The sequence below is a fragment of the Nothobranchius furzeri genome, chromosome 12, assembly GCF_043380555.1.
Source record: "Nothobranchius furzeri strain GRZ-AD chromosome 12, NfurGRZ-RIMD1, whole genome shotgun sequence".
NCBI classification, from domain to species: domain Eukaryota; kingdom Metazoa; phylum Chordata; class Actinopteri; order Cyprinodontiformes; family Nothobranchiidae; genus Nothobranchius; species Nothobranchius furzeri.
The window spans coordinates 46,870,976-46,887,678 of NC_091752.1; the positions used below are offsets into that span (position 1 = coordinate 46,870,976).

Consider the following 16,703-nt stretch of genomic DNA (forward strand, 5'->3'; position numbering starts at 1 on the left):
CTTCCTTTGTGGGGGTTTGTTGCTAGCCTCTCAAGACTGTTATGGCGTCAGATTAGGATAACAAGACTTTGTTTCGGTCAGGCAGAGATAATTTTCCTCTCTGCCTTCAGTCTGTAACTGGTCATTCCAGTCCTTCAGTGAAGCCAATTTGGGTTTTTAAACTTGTCCATACCGTCTGGTGACCCTCTCCGAGATGACATCCATTTTGCGCACCGGTAATGCAGCTAGGACATTGTCCAGCTTACGATTCACCTCGAGTGAATATATATATATATATATATATATATATATATATATATATATATATATATATATATATATATATATATATATAACTAGAAATATTTAAAAAATAAATCAAATACAGGCCAAAGAAATTATTAAGCTAATTATAATTAAAGATTTGTGCACATTAAAAAACATATCAACATAAAGTGTCCTCTTTTGGGATCATAGTATATCTGTTCTCTAAAAAAATCATTAACTTAATTTTAAATAAAAACAATAATTGCTAAAAACAAATTTAAATCTCAAAATATATTTTTAAAAATCAAAAAGAAGACTGAAATCTTAACATTACTGCACTGAACGGAGTGTTTTTACAGACCTTTTAGTGAGACACTTGGGCTTGTGCTTCACTTTTTCATCCTTGGTGGCAGGGAGGCAACTGCTGTGATCAAGCTCTTTTCTAGTCTGCTTCTCTGCTTTGTCTTGATCAGTGTCATTGCAGAGAAGGAGGCCTCACATAAATATCTGGAGGCAAAGGGTAATAGCTGCTCCAAAGCTTTCTGTCCCATGTCATGTGCTTCTGCTTCACATACACCCAAAACTGTGAAAGAGTGCACATGGAAAACTTCATCTGGAGGCCATGGTCAAATTAGTTTTTCCTGACAGGTGACAGGGAGCTTTCTTCGGTTCGCTTCAGACAAGAGAAATTGGTTTCTCACCCAATCCAGCTGTGCAGATTTCTCCTCCATATCAGAAAAATAGGAATGGAAATCCTGAATCAACTTGGTCAAATGCTCCACGATGATCAACTTCACCTATGCTCTGTCCACATACTCACTAGAGAGAAAATCATCCAGCTGAGGAAAGCTGGTGAAATCCTCCTGTGCACAGGCCCTCCTCCACAGTTGTTTTCTTCTGGAAGCCACCCACCTTGTCATACAGGTTTAAAATGCTGGTGTTCTTGTCCTGCAGAGATGTATTCAGTTTGTTCAGTTTGCTGAATATATCTGCCAGATAACACAGCTTTGCGAGCCAATATGTGTCCTGGAACAAGGTGGCATGGGGAGATCTGAAGGAGTTTTGCGTCAGCTGGTTACAGGTGTCGTTTATTCGGAGCGATTCTATCGACGTAACAGAACAGCTTAGGTGGAGGCTTCAGGGCGGCCGACACTTATCCTCATGGACTCTCGTCGCCACGGAGAGTATCTGGTTGGTTCAAGAACTGGTTTGAACTGAGGAGTTTTTGGTTTTATTAAAACCTCAGGACACGCCCTCTCAGAGACAGAAAGCTTGTTGTTATGGAGCAAAGACATGTGACAGCAAGTTACCTTTACCCTGATTCAGTCCCTTCTGCATGGTGTGTACAAGTGCAAATGACCTTCTTCACACTGTTAAACATTACGGTTTATCATAAATAATAATTGTTATTAACCAAAGAATAATAAGTCATTTCAGTAATTAAATACATTTATAATGAACCATGATGATTATTTCTGAACCTTGTAATAAACAATGAAAAGAGTTTATTAAAAATTTTTTATTTTAAATCTTGAAGTGTCCTTCATCTTGGGACAGAACAGCAGACAGACAAAAGGCAGTCAAATTAAAGATGGTTTTAGCAGACTGTACATCTCCTGTGATGTATAATCTGTGGACAAAAGTTCAGCCAGGACAGCATGACCAAGCTGGGGAAGTGTGACCTAAGGGGCACAAATGAGGCCATTCATGTTGCTACACTAGTCACATGCTTCTGTCTGATCCTAAACGTGGCTGTGCTTCCTCCACAGCCTCCTCCAATACGACCAGATCTCTTGATGTTTAACCATCGCCTGCTGTTCCAGCCAGTTCAGTCTGGTGGCTCTGGGGCTTACACGAGCGAACAATATTTGCAGGACCTGAAGAACCATCTAACCGCAGCGTTCTCCTTTGCACAGACAAATCTGGAGAAATCAGCTGAGGGCAGGAAGGCTTATTATGATCAGAAGGCCTCACATTCTGAACTCAACATAGGTGATGAGGCCTGGTTCTACATTTTCGCTCCTAAAACTGCTAACACCAAGAACACCTCTTGGAAGCTGGCTAAGAAACTTTTGCCGAAGTGGTCAGGCCCATACCTGATAACTGATAAGCTCTCTCCAGTCGTGTATCAGATCAAGATTACCCAAACACACAAGGAGCCCATCTACAAATGGGTCCACAGGGACCAAATCAAACTGCACAAGGGTTCCACTAATTTGGTCAATGCTACCACCAACAACTTACCGACTTCGTGATTTCGCACCTCGTCGGTTCCATAGCTCTCTATCTCGAGTTACACAAGTTTGTCTATGTTTGTGTGCGTGCATGGTTGTCTTTCCTGTTTATACATGACGTGCAGATTTGGGTGATTTGAGATGAACATGCTGTGGGTTCCTGAAGTCAGGTAATCAGGTAGTTAACAGTAGATGGGTTTAGTCCACATATTACTGTTATTCAAAAAAAAAATTTTTTATTATATTCACTAATCGTGACTCCTTATGGGTACATTCACATGTAGGTTGATTACTAACTTCACTGATTTAAATTTTAGTGCTCTTTGACACTCATATATCTATCCTTTTATAGAACTTTACTACAGTGATTAAGTTTTGAAAACGTTATGATTAACTTTGTTAATTTACCATTATGGGCTACAACCAATTTTGCCCTTCATTTTGAAGACATTTTTACTTAGTGCAGTGATTTCTCCCATACACAGTATAGGGTTTTATTAATTTTATTCTTTTTGCACGACTTTTTCCATTACACGTAGTGTATTACACCCATTTCTTTGCTTAAATGCTAATTCACATAATTGCCTACACATAGTACATGCAGGTACTCACAGTGCTAGGTTTCGTTTTGTTTGTCAGTTTGCATTAGACGCCATTTTGTTGTGTCTACATTGAGGTGCCCTGTGCTGTGCTCTCTCTCCTCTCCTGAATTTCGCTGATGAACCTCGCTTCCTGGGGGTGGACCTATGACTCGTCATCGGATTCTGCTCCTCCTGATAGATGTTCCAGCTCGTAGGACCTGGACGTCCGTTTGTTCCGGCATGGCTGCTGGGATACTTCGCTCGCTGGGACCTGACCTGCCTGCTGGTCTTTCCCACATTGAATCACGATAAGTGCTATTACAAAGATCAATATACTATTTTGGAAGTATTCCCTACCCGTGGATATATAAAGTTTTGCTCCTACATCAAATTATTATCTCCACGTGGATACCTTAATAATCTGCTGACTTGTGTGCTTCCAAAGGGATTATGCAAGACTGTTGAAACCACAGACTGTTCTTCGGAGTGGGGTTCGTACCTCACCACTTTGGCCCCTTCCTGGGGAACTTCACCTTCCCCTGTCGTCGGAGTCCCTTTAGGACTCTGGTTTGTTCAACGCCAGGTGGTCTCTGTATGGACCACTGTGCCATTGAAAAGGGGAGATATGTAACGGAATGAAATGACCGTTTTTCACCAAAAGTCATGAGTAAAACTAGAGTAGTGTTTCTATTTTCGGCTAAAACGCCCAAAACCCAGCCAATACAGCTTTCCCGGAATCTGTTTATGCACCCTTTCACGGTGGATTAAACCTATTTATTTCTGGTCACTTAGGGTTTTCTATCGGTACAACAAGACCAACAAAGAACAAACTTGTCTCACCAAATCTCCACTCAGGTCTTGGGTTCGTGGATCCGCATTCCTCCTAGCGACGTCTAGACCCTCACCGACCCCCCAGCAAAACTCAGCGCTGGAGGAGATTTAGGTTGTCGACATTTCTCCGGTGTCGGCTCTTGGCGCCGTGAGGTGACGGGACCCTGGCTCTCGAATGACCAATATATGTCATGGATTTTACCAATATGTTTATCAGTAAACCCGTTTCCTGCAGCTAGAGAGAGGGACAAGAGACAATGAGGCAGTCATACAACCAAATCATGATTTGTGGCAAGAGCCCAGGGCAAATGCCCCAAACTCTGCTCACAGAGTTTATTTATTACAAAAGATAAGAAAGGAATGGAGGTGAGGGAGAGAGTGAGTGTGTGTGTGGGTATGGGAGGTTATGTGTGTGCACATGTGTGGGGTTCGTACCTCACCACTTTGGCCCCTTCCCGGGGAACTGCACCTTCCCCTGTCCTTGGAGTCCCTTTAGGACTCTGGTTTGTTCAACGCCAGGTGGTCTCTGCAGGACCACCGTACATTGAAAAGGGGGGATATGTAACGGTATGAAATGACTGTTTTCCACCAAAAGTCATTTTCCCCCTCTCCTCTGACACAGAACTAGTCTGCATTAGATATGGCCTCAAGGTCTCATGCATTTGTTACAACTGCTTCTTTCCAGCTCAAGAGAAGGAAGAAAGGACTCTCTCCTTTTAATAAATCAAATAACTTTATTTTAATAAAGCTAATCAAACAAAGTGTTAGTCAATAAATAAGATGTGACCAATCTGTGAAATCAAAATATTAATTACTTTATTATAATCCTATAGAATATAATTAGTAATATGACTTTAAATGTTTCCACTAGGACTGATCTCACGTAGTGTTAAAAGACATGACATATTGCATTCACTGATCCAATCAGAATCTGCCAGATCTGACGGAGGCGTGGTTTTGGTGGTGTTTGGTAAATCTGTCAACTTTTCATTCGACCATAAACCAAATTATCCGAAGTATAAAACTATGCCCACGTCATCTTTAACGCCAGTTCAAAGCGTTCTAGAGAAGTAGTCGGAGTGGCCAATCCGTAACTTTCCTCTTCAGCCAAAAGAACCAACGACAAGCTGGATAAAATCTGTTACTGTTCCAACTGCTGCAACGGTTCCTTTCAGAATAAAAGCTGAACCATCAAGACCCAGGTTTGGGTCTCACTTGATGTCAACAAAACCGTCGTGACCCGGAAGTATCTCAGAGACTGGTCTTGTCGGCAACCGCTGCTTTTCCTACCAGCTTCGGTTCCAGAGAAGGTCAAGCTGGACCTCGACATCATGTCACACCCTGTCCTGTCTCCCCGTTTTGGTTCAGCCTTGTGTCTCGTTAATTGCTCCCACCTGCCTCTCATTTCCCAATCACCTTAGCTCCTTGCCCTCGTGTATTTAAGCCCCTTCTGTTCTGTGTCTTGTGTCAGTCCATTGTTTCAGTGTCCAGCATGTTATTCATTAAAGTTCATCATAAAACGTCCTACCTGTCTGCCTGTCTTCCTCCCCGCGTGTGGATCCTCGCCTCATCTCCGCTCACCTCGCCCACATGCCGTGACAGAATGAACCGACCCGAACCCATTGAAGGATCCAGCGGGGAGAATCTACCCCGGTAGTGCCTGCTCCGATTCCTCTCCTCCGATCACCGGCCGGCCCCTTTTCCTCCAGCCTCGCCTCACCAAAGACACCGTCGCCGACCTTCGGCCGCGGAGTTCCTCCACGCCCTCCCAGAGCCAGAGGCGAGTTTGGACCGGGAGTGGCTTCCAGATCGCTCCAGTTTCGTTGGCACGAGCCTGGCTGTCTGTTCCCCCGCAGTTGGTCCACGGCATGGGGAGAAAAGCCGAGCTCCACCACCACCCTGTGTCACGGGACGGAGCTGCGGACTCGCCACTGCCCCTGCCCGACGCAGCAGCTTGGACCCTCCCCCAGCCAGATCAGCAGTCCCGTCACCGGCCCGATCGGCGCCCCCGTCATCTGCAGGCGGAGGAGCAATGCCTGCAGCCCAGCTGACTGAGCTTGTCAGTCTCCAGGCGGAACTTGGCCGGATCCGCCAGCTTGTCAGCCTCCAGGAGTCCCACCTGGACACTTTATCAGCCTCAAACCGCCAGAAAAGGGCCTCGGTCCAGCTGGCAGCTCCCTTATCTCAGAGCCAGTGGAGCGAGCTCGAGGTCCACCCAGCGGAGCTCGCCGGTCTCCGGGCTGAGCTGGCCCAGCTCCACTGGACCCTCAGCCTCCAGGAGCTTCAGCTGGACGGTCTGTCCTCCCTGTTATCCTGGTTTTCAGGACCACCAGGTCATATCGAGCCTGTCCAGGCAGCCCCTCCCGCTGCGGCTCCGTCTTCACTCCAGAAGCAGAAGGTTCGGGCCCAGAAGCAGATGGTTCCGGTTCCGGCCCAGAAGCCGACGCCCCCGGATCAGAAACAGGTGGTTCTGGTACCGGCCCAGAAGCAGACGGTTTCGGTACCGGCCAAGAAGCAGACGGTTTTGGTTCCGGTCCAGAGGCCGGCGGTCCAGAGGTCGACTGTCCAGAAGTCGAAGGGCCAGAAGTCGACGCCCCTCCAGAGGCCAGCGGTCCAGAGGTCGACGGTCCAGAAGTCGAAGGACCAGAAGTCGACGCTCCCGGACCAGACGCCGACGCCCCCAAGCCAGAAGCCGATGCCCCCGGACCAGAAGTCAACGCCTCCAGACCAGAAGACGATGGTGGTCGATGCCTCTTCCAGTTCTGACGTTGACGCCCCTTCCAGTCTTATGGTCGACGCCTCTTAGTGTTCTGAATTCGACGCCTCTTCGTGTTCTGGAGTCGATGCCTCCTCGTGTTCTGAAGTTGACTCCTCCCCGTGTTCTGAAGTCGACGCCTCCTCGTGTTCTGAAGTCGACACCTCCTCGTGTTCTGAAGTCGACGCCTCCTCGTGTTCTGAAGTCGACACCTCATCCAGTCCAAGGGTCGACGCCTCTTCCAGTCCAAGGGTCGTCGCCTCTTCTAGTCCAACGGTCGATTCCTCTTCCATTCCAAGGGTCAACGCCTCTTCCAGTCCAAGGGTCGACGCCTCTTCCTGTCCAAGGGTCGACCCCTCTTCCTGTCCAAGGATCGATGCCTCTTCCTGTCCAAGGGTCAACGCCTCTTCCAGTCCAAGGGTCGACGCCTCCTCTGAAGTCGACGCCTACTCTGAAGTCGACGCCTCTGCTGAAGTCGACGCCTCCTCTGAAGTTGACGCTCCTCTGAAGTCGACGCCTCCTCTAAAGTCGATGCCTCCTCTGGAGTTGACACCTCATCCGAAGTCGACGCCTCATCTGAAGTCGACGCCTCCTCTGAAGTCGACGCCTCATCCGAAGTTGACGCCTCATCCGAAGTCAACGCCTCATCCAAAGTCGACGCCTCTTCTGAAGTTGACGCCTCATCCGAAGTCGACGCCTCATCCGAAATCGACGCCTCATCTGAAGTCGACGCCTCATCCGAAGTCGGCGCCTCATCTGAAGTTGGCACCTCATCCAGTCTAGAGGTCGACGCTCTTTCCACTCCAGAGGTCGATGCTCTCTTGTGTCCAGAGGCCGACGTCCCCTCTGGTCCGCAGTCTCCGCTGTCTCCAGTCCCGTGGTTGACGCCATCTCCTGTTCCAGTGGTGGTTCCGGAGGTCGCACCGTATCCGGTCCAGCCCTTCCACGAGGCTCCGATCCAGCCCGTCCAAGAGACTTTGTCACCGGTCCAGCCTGCAGAGACTTTGTCCCTGGCCCAGCCTGCAGAGACTTTGTCCCCGGCCCAGCCTGCAGAGACTTTGTCCCCGGCCCAGCCTGCAGAGACTTTGTCCCCGGCCCAGCCTGCAGAGACTTTGTCACCGGCCCAGCCTGCAGAGACTTCGTCCCCGGCCCAGCCTGCAGAGACTTTGTCCCCGGTCCAGCCTGCAGAGCTCCTCTACCGTAAACGCAGGCCCTCAAGAGCCCGTCGTCGCCGCCTCCTCTGCCACAGACGCAGGCCCCCAAGAGCCCATCGTCACCGCCTTCTCTGCCACAGAGGCAGGCCCCCAAGAACCCGTCGCCTCCTGCTCTGCCACAGACCCAGGCCTCCAAGGGCCCATCACGTCCTCCTCTGCCGCAGACGCAGGCCTCCAAGGGCCTGTCGCCTCCTCCTCTGCCGCAGACGCAGGCCTCCAAGGGCCCGTCGCCTCCTCCTATGCCCCAGGCGCAGGCCTCCAAGAGCCCGTTGTCTCCTCCTCCTCTGCCCCAGGCGCAGGCCCACGGACTCTGCTGGTCCCTGCCTCCTCTCCATTGGTCCCTCGGTTCCTCTTGGCCCTCCCTCCGGGTCCCCCTCCTCCAGCCCTGCTCCTTGTTCCTGTGGGCATCTGGGATCCGCCCTTCGGGGGGGGGGGGGGGGGGGGGGGGGGGGTACTGTCACACCCTGTCCTGTCTCCAAGTTTTGGTTCAGCCTTGTGTCTCGTTAATTGCTGCCACCTGCCTCTCGTTTCTCAATCACCTTAGCTCCCTGCCCTCGTGTATTTAAGCCCCTTCTGTTCTGTGTCTTGTGTCGGTCCATTGTTTCAGTGTCCTGCGTGTTCTTCATTAAAGTTCATCATAAAACATCCTACCTGTCTGCCTGTCTTCCTCCCCGCGTGTGGATCCTCGCCTCACCTCCGCTCACCTCGCCCACATGCCGTGACACATCACCTTCAATTCCCATCAGAACTAATCGTTTCTTCGGATTTGCTGGTTCTGAGCAACATTCCACATTACAGCATTCTCCGTCTCATTCACCGTAGTTACACCATACATTTAGTGTTAAAGTTTGTCTAGTTTTTATTTGTTTAGTAATATATTTTTAAACTTTTAAACTCGACTCTCTCTCTTCTGTTGTCTCTGAGTGAATACAAAGCTGTTATCTAATCCCTGCAATAAAAAGTTCCAATCTCCTAGTTTAAAATAACCTCACAGATCCATAAGGTTGATTTCATATTTGCTATATAAGCTTTTTTCTTATGGCTCATTAAGTAACATGTAATTTAAATTATTACACACTGGAGCGACTGGTCACTCTGGCAGCGCCATTGTAGTTAACAACACCTAAAGACGTTACAGATACAAAGAGGGGTTAAATCGGGGGTCGGCAACCCGCGGCTCTGGAGCCGCATGCGGCTCTTCCATCCATTTGATGCGACTCTCTGTGCTTGTAAAATAATGAATAGATATTTAAATAAAATGCTTTATATTTTACTGCATTAATTTGACATCAGTATGCCAATTCTAAATGTAAAGATTGTCTGCGTAAACCTGAACAGTTCCAACCCGGTCTTACTGTGAGACCGGGTTGACGGGTCACGCTTGTGCGTAATCATAGGCGCTTTCTGAGCTGAAGACGATGTGAGATTCTGGGCTTCTCCTCAGACAGGCTCATGGATGCGTCGCCACATTGGAGACAGGAACAAGCACTATTCAGCCAAAGTTTCATAATCCGGGAACATTTTCTAAGTGACAAGTCTCGCTTCAGTGGGAGGAACCTTCCCGCATGCGCTCTGGTTCTGCGACGTGCTCCAAGCCCCTCTCCACATCTTCAGCTCACTGTGCACCGTACGTACGCGCTGACAGTGAGCTGCGCTGAGCAGTGTCCGGCTCAGATGTTCAGATGGGAATCTTTTCTTGAGTGATTTAGCTACATCTGCGATGTGCATAACGAGTGAAATGTCAGTTCGTCTGCATGCATCGGGGTAATTCTTTCTATTCTTTCTCTGTCAAAATAAACGGTCAAATACGGGAACTGTCCGGTCAACACAAGCCCACACATTATTCCCTTTGGGATTACTAAACTGTTCTGTTTTCTTATAAAAATTGTTGCAAAGAGATATAATTTAACTTGATTAACACCAGAGCCAGGCGCACCACGCCGTTATCTCAGTCACTGTAAATGAGGGAAAAACAAATTGATCGGATGCTTTTCTGACCTTCCCCACCTACAAAGTTTAATTACAACAATCAAACGTGACAGAGCCTGGATTTGTAATCTGAACAGTCTAAACATGTTTTAAAAAGAAACGTATGACAAAAGTGGCACCTGCTCAGTAAAACCACCAACAGGGTGAAAAATATCTAAATATTGTCGGCAGAGACGGGCTACAACTTCTGGATCCACTTTATATAAATCGTTTTATTGATTATCGTCTTATGAAAGATAACTGACGTACACGAGCGACCGGTACTGGCTGCTGTCACCTGTTGTGATTGGTTAAAGCAGCTCTCTGCTTTCTGGGGGTAGGCCCCGCCCACAACGCTGCGGCTGCTGTGGCTCCCAGTGTTTTCTTTACTGTGGGAAACGGGTAATAATGGCTCTTTGATGGGAACAGGTTGCCAACCCCTGGGTTAACTCTTTGTGTGAATGTTTTACACATTTATGTGAAGTGGATGTTAAAACCTTATTGTTATTCTTATGATGTATGAGTATACTGGTAGATTAACTTGTTAAATCAACAAATACTGATATGGTGTAGTTTAAGATCTGAAATTAATCATTGCAGGAAAAATATTCATTTTAACACATCATTGATTAATGCAAACATTATTCCCTTTGGGATTTAACAAGAGACGATTATATGACACTTGTGCAATTATCAAGTTTTAAAAAGTCATTTATGATTCATGGAAGATGAACTTTAATTAGAGTGGGAGTGCAGGAGTTTCTTCTTCTGCCTTAGACCTTGAGCAAAGATATTATGACTTCCTTGACTGGTTGCACGTCTCATATCCCTGTTTTTCTTTCTTGGAGGCCAGACAGATGTGATGCGTCCCTGGATGTGTGACGCAGTTTGTGGCTTCAAATTAAAAGTTAATTTCTGGTCATTTTGATAAAAACCTTCAACATTGGTACACTACAGATACATAATCAATAAACATTACCAAATGGGTTATGGGCATTTGTAAATGTTTACCTTGTCATTTGTTGTAGATATTTGTTAATGTCAACTCAAGCCTTCATAATGATTTGTTTTATATTACCTAATACCTTGTAAATGATCTGTTAATAACTTACTAAACACTTATAAATGTATTTGTAAACGTCATCAGATCCCTTCATAAATATTTTGTTCGTCATTATCCAAGACCTTGAAAATGATCTGTTAATGACTTACTAAACACTTATAAATGTTTAACAACAAAACATTATTATAAAGCATTACCGAAGATGAATCTGCCAGTTCCTTTCTGTTAGAGTATTATATTTTTATCAGAGTGACTTCATTTAGTTGAATGTTTCTGTGATAACCTAGCTTCTTCATCTTTGGCTCCATTCTCACATAGAGACAAAAACACTAAAAGATTTCTATTAATAGAGACTCACATCACAGAAACATAAACACATATGGAGAGGCCGCACACATGATCCAAATTCCTGATCTGGTTTAACATCAAATGGAATCTGAGTGTGTTCATTCAGGCATGGTTGAGGGATTTTAGAGGTAAATAAAAACAAAAAACCTCCACTTAGATGTGCACATCAAAACAAATTATTGTGTTATTAAAGGAAGATGAGGTAACCGAGGGTTAACTTACAGCTGGCTTAGGACTTAGTGCTTAAAATAGAAATGGCGTCATGTGTTTGGTTTGGTCATAAATTAGGAATTATGTATTTCTTGGGGCTTCTTTAGTCATATATCATATTGTTGGTATTCTATTTGTGTGATTTATGACTAAATACTGAAACTAGCTAAATAAAACAGAAAACTGATGTTTCATCATCACCAATCAGCATTCTTAGCAGAGGAACTCCTCTGACTCCCCTATCTTTGCATAACAGTGCCTAAACTGAGCTGGGCATTGGGGTGGGGGCTAGATCTGAGCACATGAGGACTGTAATGTGATCTTTTCTGTGTGACAGCAACCATTTTTCCTTCAGTGGTTTGGCAGAGGTATATAAGAGACAGTCGGGGACAAAGACGGCCACAGGGACAAGCAAGAGTACGCTCCGTGTCCCTGCCGGAGAGCAGTGGACTTAAATCTGCCTCCAGGTTTCCTCAAAGACAGAGAAGGAATGGGACTGCTCAGTGTCGAAGAGCTGGTAAGATCTGCTGATATGAACTTAAACCAGTGATGATGATGATGTAGACAAGTGAGATCAGGGAGCAAAAAAGACTCATCCTTTTAAATAAAACTCATTTTTGACTTTCCAGTGATTGATTTCTGAGTGTGAACGGTATTGATTATGGTCACACGTTGGTTCCTACTTTTTGGCAGCTTTGAGAGAAAACAGCAAATACAATACTAGAACTAAACTAGGAGCAGGTTTGGCTAATAAGTTTTACTTTTTTTCATTTAATGAGACTTTGTCTATGAAGTGAAGATTATTTTGACATGGAGATTAATTTACTTATAGCAATAGTACAAGTGTGTATTTTGTTGAGTCACTCGGGGTAGGATTTAATAAGCATTCTCTTCTTCCTACTCCATTTCGAACAGAATATGAGAGATTGTTTTTTTATTATATTTCGCAGACTTGAGAGCTATATCTGTTTTCTTTGTTATTTTCTGGTATGTTTTGTCTGTAAAAAAAATCTTTTATTTCTATTTTATTTTTAATGTTCAAATAAAAATCTAATCAATTGGTATTAAGTCTTCAGAGGCCTATCGAGGCCTACAGAAATCCTTCCTACATGATGAAGTTTATGAAATGTGAAACGCTTTTGGTTCAGTCAGCATGAACATGCTAGAGGGGAGTTTAAATCTGAAGCACAAAACCAAACAATTAATCCCAACAACAAACAACCTGAAGCAGGAGATCACCTGTATTTCTTGACCAATACCACAGATTTCTCTGTTGCAGGTGACCAGTAAGAGGTCAGAGGGCAAAGAGTATGGTGACTTCCAAGGGGGTGTGTATGAAGCAGCTGTCAATCAGGAGAAGCAGGATGACCTCAGGTCGCTCCAAGAGCTGGACGTTGGACGAGGAACACCAGAGGACATCCACAGCAGCAGAGAGCAGGAGGAAGTTGGGGTGGTGGTTCTGAATGTAAGTCAATCAACAGACCATTAGAGCTGCAGAGACATGCAGGGCCATGTCCAGACACGTGGAGACATTTAGAGACACAGAGACACGTGTAAGGGAATGAAGATCTCCGTTTCTATTTATGGAAAACTATCAACATTAAAATCTACAGCTGAAAAAAATCTAAATGTTTGTTTTCCTGGTAGCTTTTATTTGTTTGCATTTTGTTCAACAGTAAAACTGAAAAATCCCAGCTCTCTAATTGGCTAAGACTATCTCTACATTTCTGTGCGTGGCGAGCCCCATCAAAGCATCTACAGGAACTTCCTGATTTATTTGAAACCCCGGCACTTTAACTGCATTTAAAGGTGAAAGGTCACCTCTTCCTTTTGTTTTTTTCTTCATACTTTCAGACGGATGAAAACGGGAGGTTGAAGTTGGAGACGGTGGACGATCTGTTCAACATCCTGCAGCTGAAGAAGAGGAGGAGGGAGAGGAAGGTTCCACTCCAGATGATCAAAGAACCAGAGCTGGTGGTAAGGAGTGCTTCAGAACTTCAGTCCAGCCTTTGCAGAACCGTCGTGTGGGTTAAGAAGACAGTTAGACTGATTCTGTTCAACCGGAAGTCACAAGCTAATGTTTGTTGTATGTTGTTTAAGTGGCACCTGTACAAATGAAAGAAAACGAGATGATTTTGGCTCTACTAGGGGCAATAAATGACTAAATAAATATTATTCTGCATGACAAAATGAAATATTAACATTACAGCATGAGAATAAGCAAGGCAGATTTATTTGTGTAGCATGTTCAACGCAGAAGCAATTCACTGTGCTTTCCAGGTGCAAGATCAAGCGGGTCTGTTATGTTTATTCTCTGTGTTCAGCCAGAGATCGTGGACAAGCAGCTGTTTCTGTCGGCTGTCATGGAGAATAAATTTTCTGTGGTGGAGAAGTTCCTGAGAGACGGAGGAGACCCAAATGTGGCTGACAATGTGAGAGTCAGGCAGCGCTCAAGCACAAATGCATGAAGACACTCTGAAAATGAAACACTGTTTATTTTGTGTCCTCCAGTTCCAGAGGACGGCTCTGCACAAAGCATCTTTCAAAGGACACGTGGAGGTAATGAGGAGACTCCTGGAGGCTGGAGCTAGCATCAAGCAGAAAGACCAGGTGAAAGGACCTATCAGGTGATTTTCTCCCTCCTCTCTTGTCTTTTCTCTGGGTCTCTGACCGGGAGTTGTGTGTGTTCCAGCTGGAGGCCACGGCCGTCCACTGGGCCTGCAGAGGAGGCAGTCTGCCCGCGTTGGAGCTCCTCCTCAACCAGGGAGCAGAGATCAGCTCCAGAGACAAGGTTGGTCCTGAATCTGAAAGTGCTTCTTGATGCCACCTTGTGGTAGTAAAATACAGAAAAACTCCAGCAGAGATCAAACTTCTGGTCTTTGCAGCTTTTCAGCACACCTCTGCACGTAGCTGTGAGGACGGGACACTGCAAATGTGCTGAACATCTCATCCACTGTGGAGCAGACGTCAACGCCAAGGACAGAGTGAGCACTCCACCAGTGTGCAACTGTTGCTCTGGAGCTTCTGGAGCTGCTCCTTGTACCTGAACAAATCTAAGCTGGGACACGTTCATATATAAAGTTTCAACAGGAAAATGTTGTTTGTCATCAAGTGCATAAAGTTACCACAGTAGAATGACACGAAAACTGCAATTTCAAGGAAATAGTCATTTTATTTGTTGTGAAAAGAGATGGAATGTGGTTTTTATTCATGTGTGTTTTTAATCAGCTTTAATTTGGTAATAAAACAGTAATGATGATAAAACTATAATTTAAAAAAGTAAATAAACCAGACAAGTTTTTAAAAAGTAATACGAAGGAAAATATATTCAAAAACGATAAATAGATAAGTTACATTTGCTTTCTGAGAAGTAAATATAATAAACAGCACCGAGGTCAGACCTGATCCTGAATCAGTTCCAGACATATCAGACCTGTTGGTGGACCTGTTTGCTCTCTGACTGCAGGATGGAGACACACCAATGCACGACGCCGTCCGGATCAACAGATTCAAGATGATCAAGCTGCTAATGATGTATGGAGCCAGTCTCAGCACCAAAAACTGTGTAAGTACAGAACTGGACTAGGAACACCAGACCCTGCTAGGCTCCAGTTTCACTCAAACCTCCTGCTAATCACAACTGATCCAGAATGGTGGGGGTCTGACAGAGTTCCAGAACTCGGAGCTTCATCCTGCCACATGTTCATTTTGGTTTTCTAGGGATCCACTGATGGATAATTTAAAGCAAAACAGCAATAAAACCAGGAAGCTAATTTCAGTTTTATGAAAACTAATGGAGAAGTACTTGATTTATGCATTTATCTTCATAGATGAGGTCAGTTAACTCATTTGGAGTTTTAAATTCAAAGTGAAGGATATGGAACTACCGCAGGACTTGCATATTCTGAGACCTGACATGACCTAACTCCTCAGTTTACGCTGTACTGGCATTATCCTGTTGCACATTATCAACAATGCAATATTCATTACGTGTTCAATACTCGTTCAATAACAGATTTACGTTGCAGGTCCGTGTCTCTTGCAGTATGCTTCATTGTTCTGGAACCCAAAATCTTCAGATTTTATTCGTGTTTTTAGTGTTCGAAGGTTACAATACTTGATTAATACCTAATACCATAACATACATGTATCTTAGCTTTTTTTCCCTTCATATTACATATTCTCTTAAGTGCTGGTGCTGCTGGAACAAGTGAATTTCTTCACTGTGGGATCAATAAAGTCTATTCTCTTCAATTCCGTAACTGGACTTGACCCAGGACCGGAGTTGAATGACTTGAGACTCACTTTTGAATTGCAAAGCTGTGCTCTGCTCCACCTCTGTGATTTGATACAGCCGACGTGTGATTGGGAAAATGTTTTGCTCTCGTGTGCCTCTGAGTTAAGAGAAAACCTTTTGTCTACTTCCTTTCAAATGAGAGCGCTTTGGTGAAATGTCCTGAGGATGCTCGTGCCCTTCTGAAGAACTTTGATTTGTGGTCTTGTGTTGTTCCTGTAGGATGGAAAAACTCCACTGGAGACCCTGTATTCCTGGCAGAACGGAGCCAAAAGCCTCCTGAACAACTTGAATGAAGAGAAACCTGATCTGTCAAATTTCTAATTACCTGCCTTCATTCTTGTCTGCGATTTTGAACCAACAACCCGCCAGATTGATTGTTTTTATTAGCAGGCTGTTGTCTGGGATTAGTAACATCTGATCAATAATGTGAACTCCATTCAGGATGTTTTTGTGTAATGATGTGATTTTTGCTCAGATAAATATTGCTGGACAATATTTTAACTTTAGGCTGAGTTGAACTCAGGCGATTTGTTTATTAAACCAATGAGACGTGTGCTCGTCATCGGGTTTATTACGACTGATTGATTTATTTCAAAAACAAACACCTAAAGTCTGATAACCTTGCCCCGGGGTCGCTAGCCGTGCTCCGGAGCTGCGGGTTACCGAGCCCTGGTTTCATAAAGTTTTGTAATCAGGGAACATTTTCTAAGTGACAAGTCTCTCTGAGAGACGGGGTTTGGAAAACACTCGCTTCAGTGAGAGGAATCTTCCCGCATGCGGTCTGGTTCTGCTGCTGCCTGTGACAGAGGCTCTCCACATCTTCAGCTTGCTGTCCACATACGTGCGCGCTGACAGCGAGCTGCGCTGAGCAGTGTCCAGCTCAGATGTTCTGATGGGAATCTTTGCTTGATTTATTTAGCTACCTCCATGACGATTAAAATGTCAGTGCGTCTGCA

General features: G+C 45.2%; 2 protein-coding genes across 2 annotated transcripts in view; both read left to right on the plus strand.

The window, feature by feature from the left end:
• Window positions 1-6,698, plus strand: part of LOC139062148 (uncharacterized) — a 38,931-nt gene extending 32,233 nt beyond the window's left edge. Inside the window, exon 2 of the mRNA XM_070542647.1 lies at window positions 3,261-6,698. Coding sequence (XP_070398748.1) covers window positions 5,925-6,698 — 774 coding nt within the window. The 5' untranslated portion in view covers window positions 3,261-5,924. The remainder of the gene's footprint in view (window positions 1-3,260) is intronic.
• Window positions 6,699-10,186: 3,488 nt separating this feature from the next.
• Window positions 10,187-16,703, plus strand: ankrd1a (ankyrin repeat domain 1a (cardiac muscle)). Its single transcript, XM_015945997.3, has 9 exons — window positions 10,187-11,967; window positions 12,730-12,915; window positions 13,305-13,427; window positions 13,775-13,882; window positions 13,962-14,060; window positions 14,143-14,241; window positions 14,336-14,434; window positions 14,917-15,015; window positions 15,967-16,703. The coding sequence occupies exons 1-9, from the start codon at window positions 11,941-11,943 to the stop codon at window positions 16,066-16,068; spliced, it is 942 nt and encodes a 313-aa protein (XP_015801483.3). The 5' UTR covers window positions 10,187-11,940; the 3' UTR covers window positions 16,069-16,703.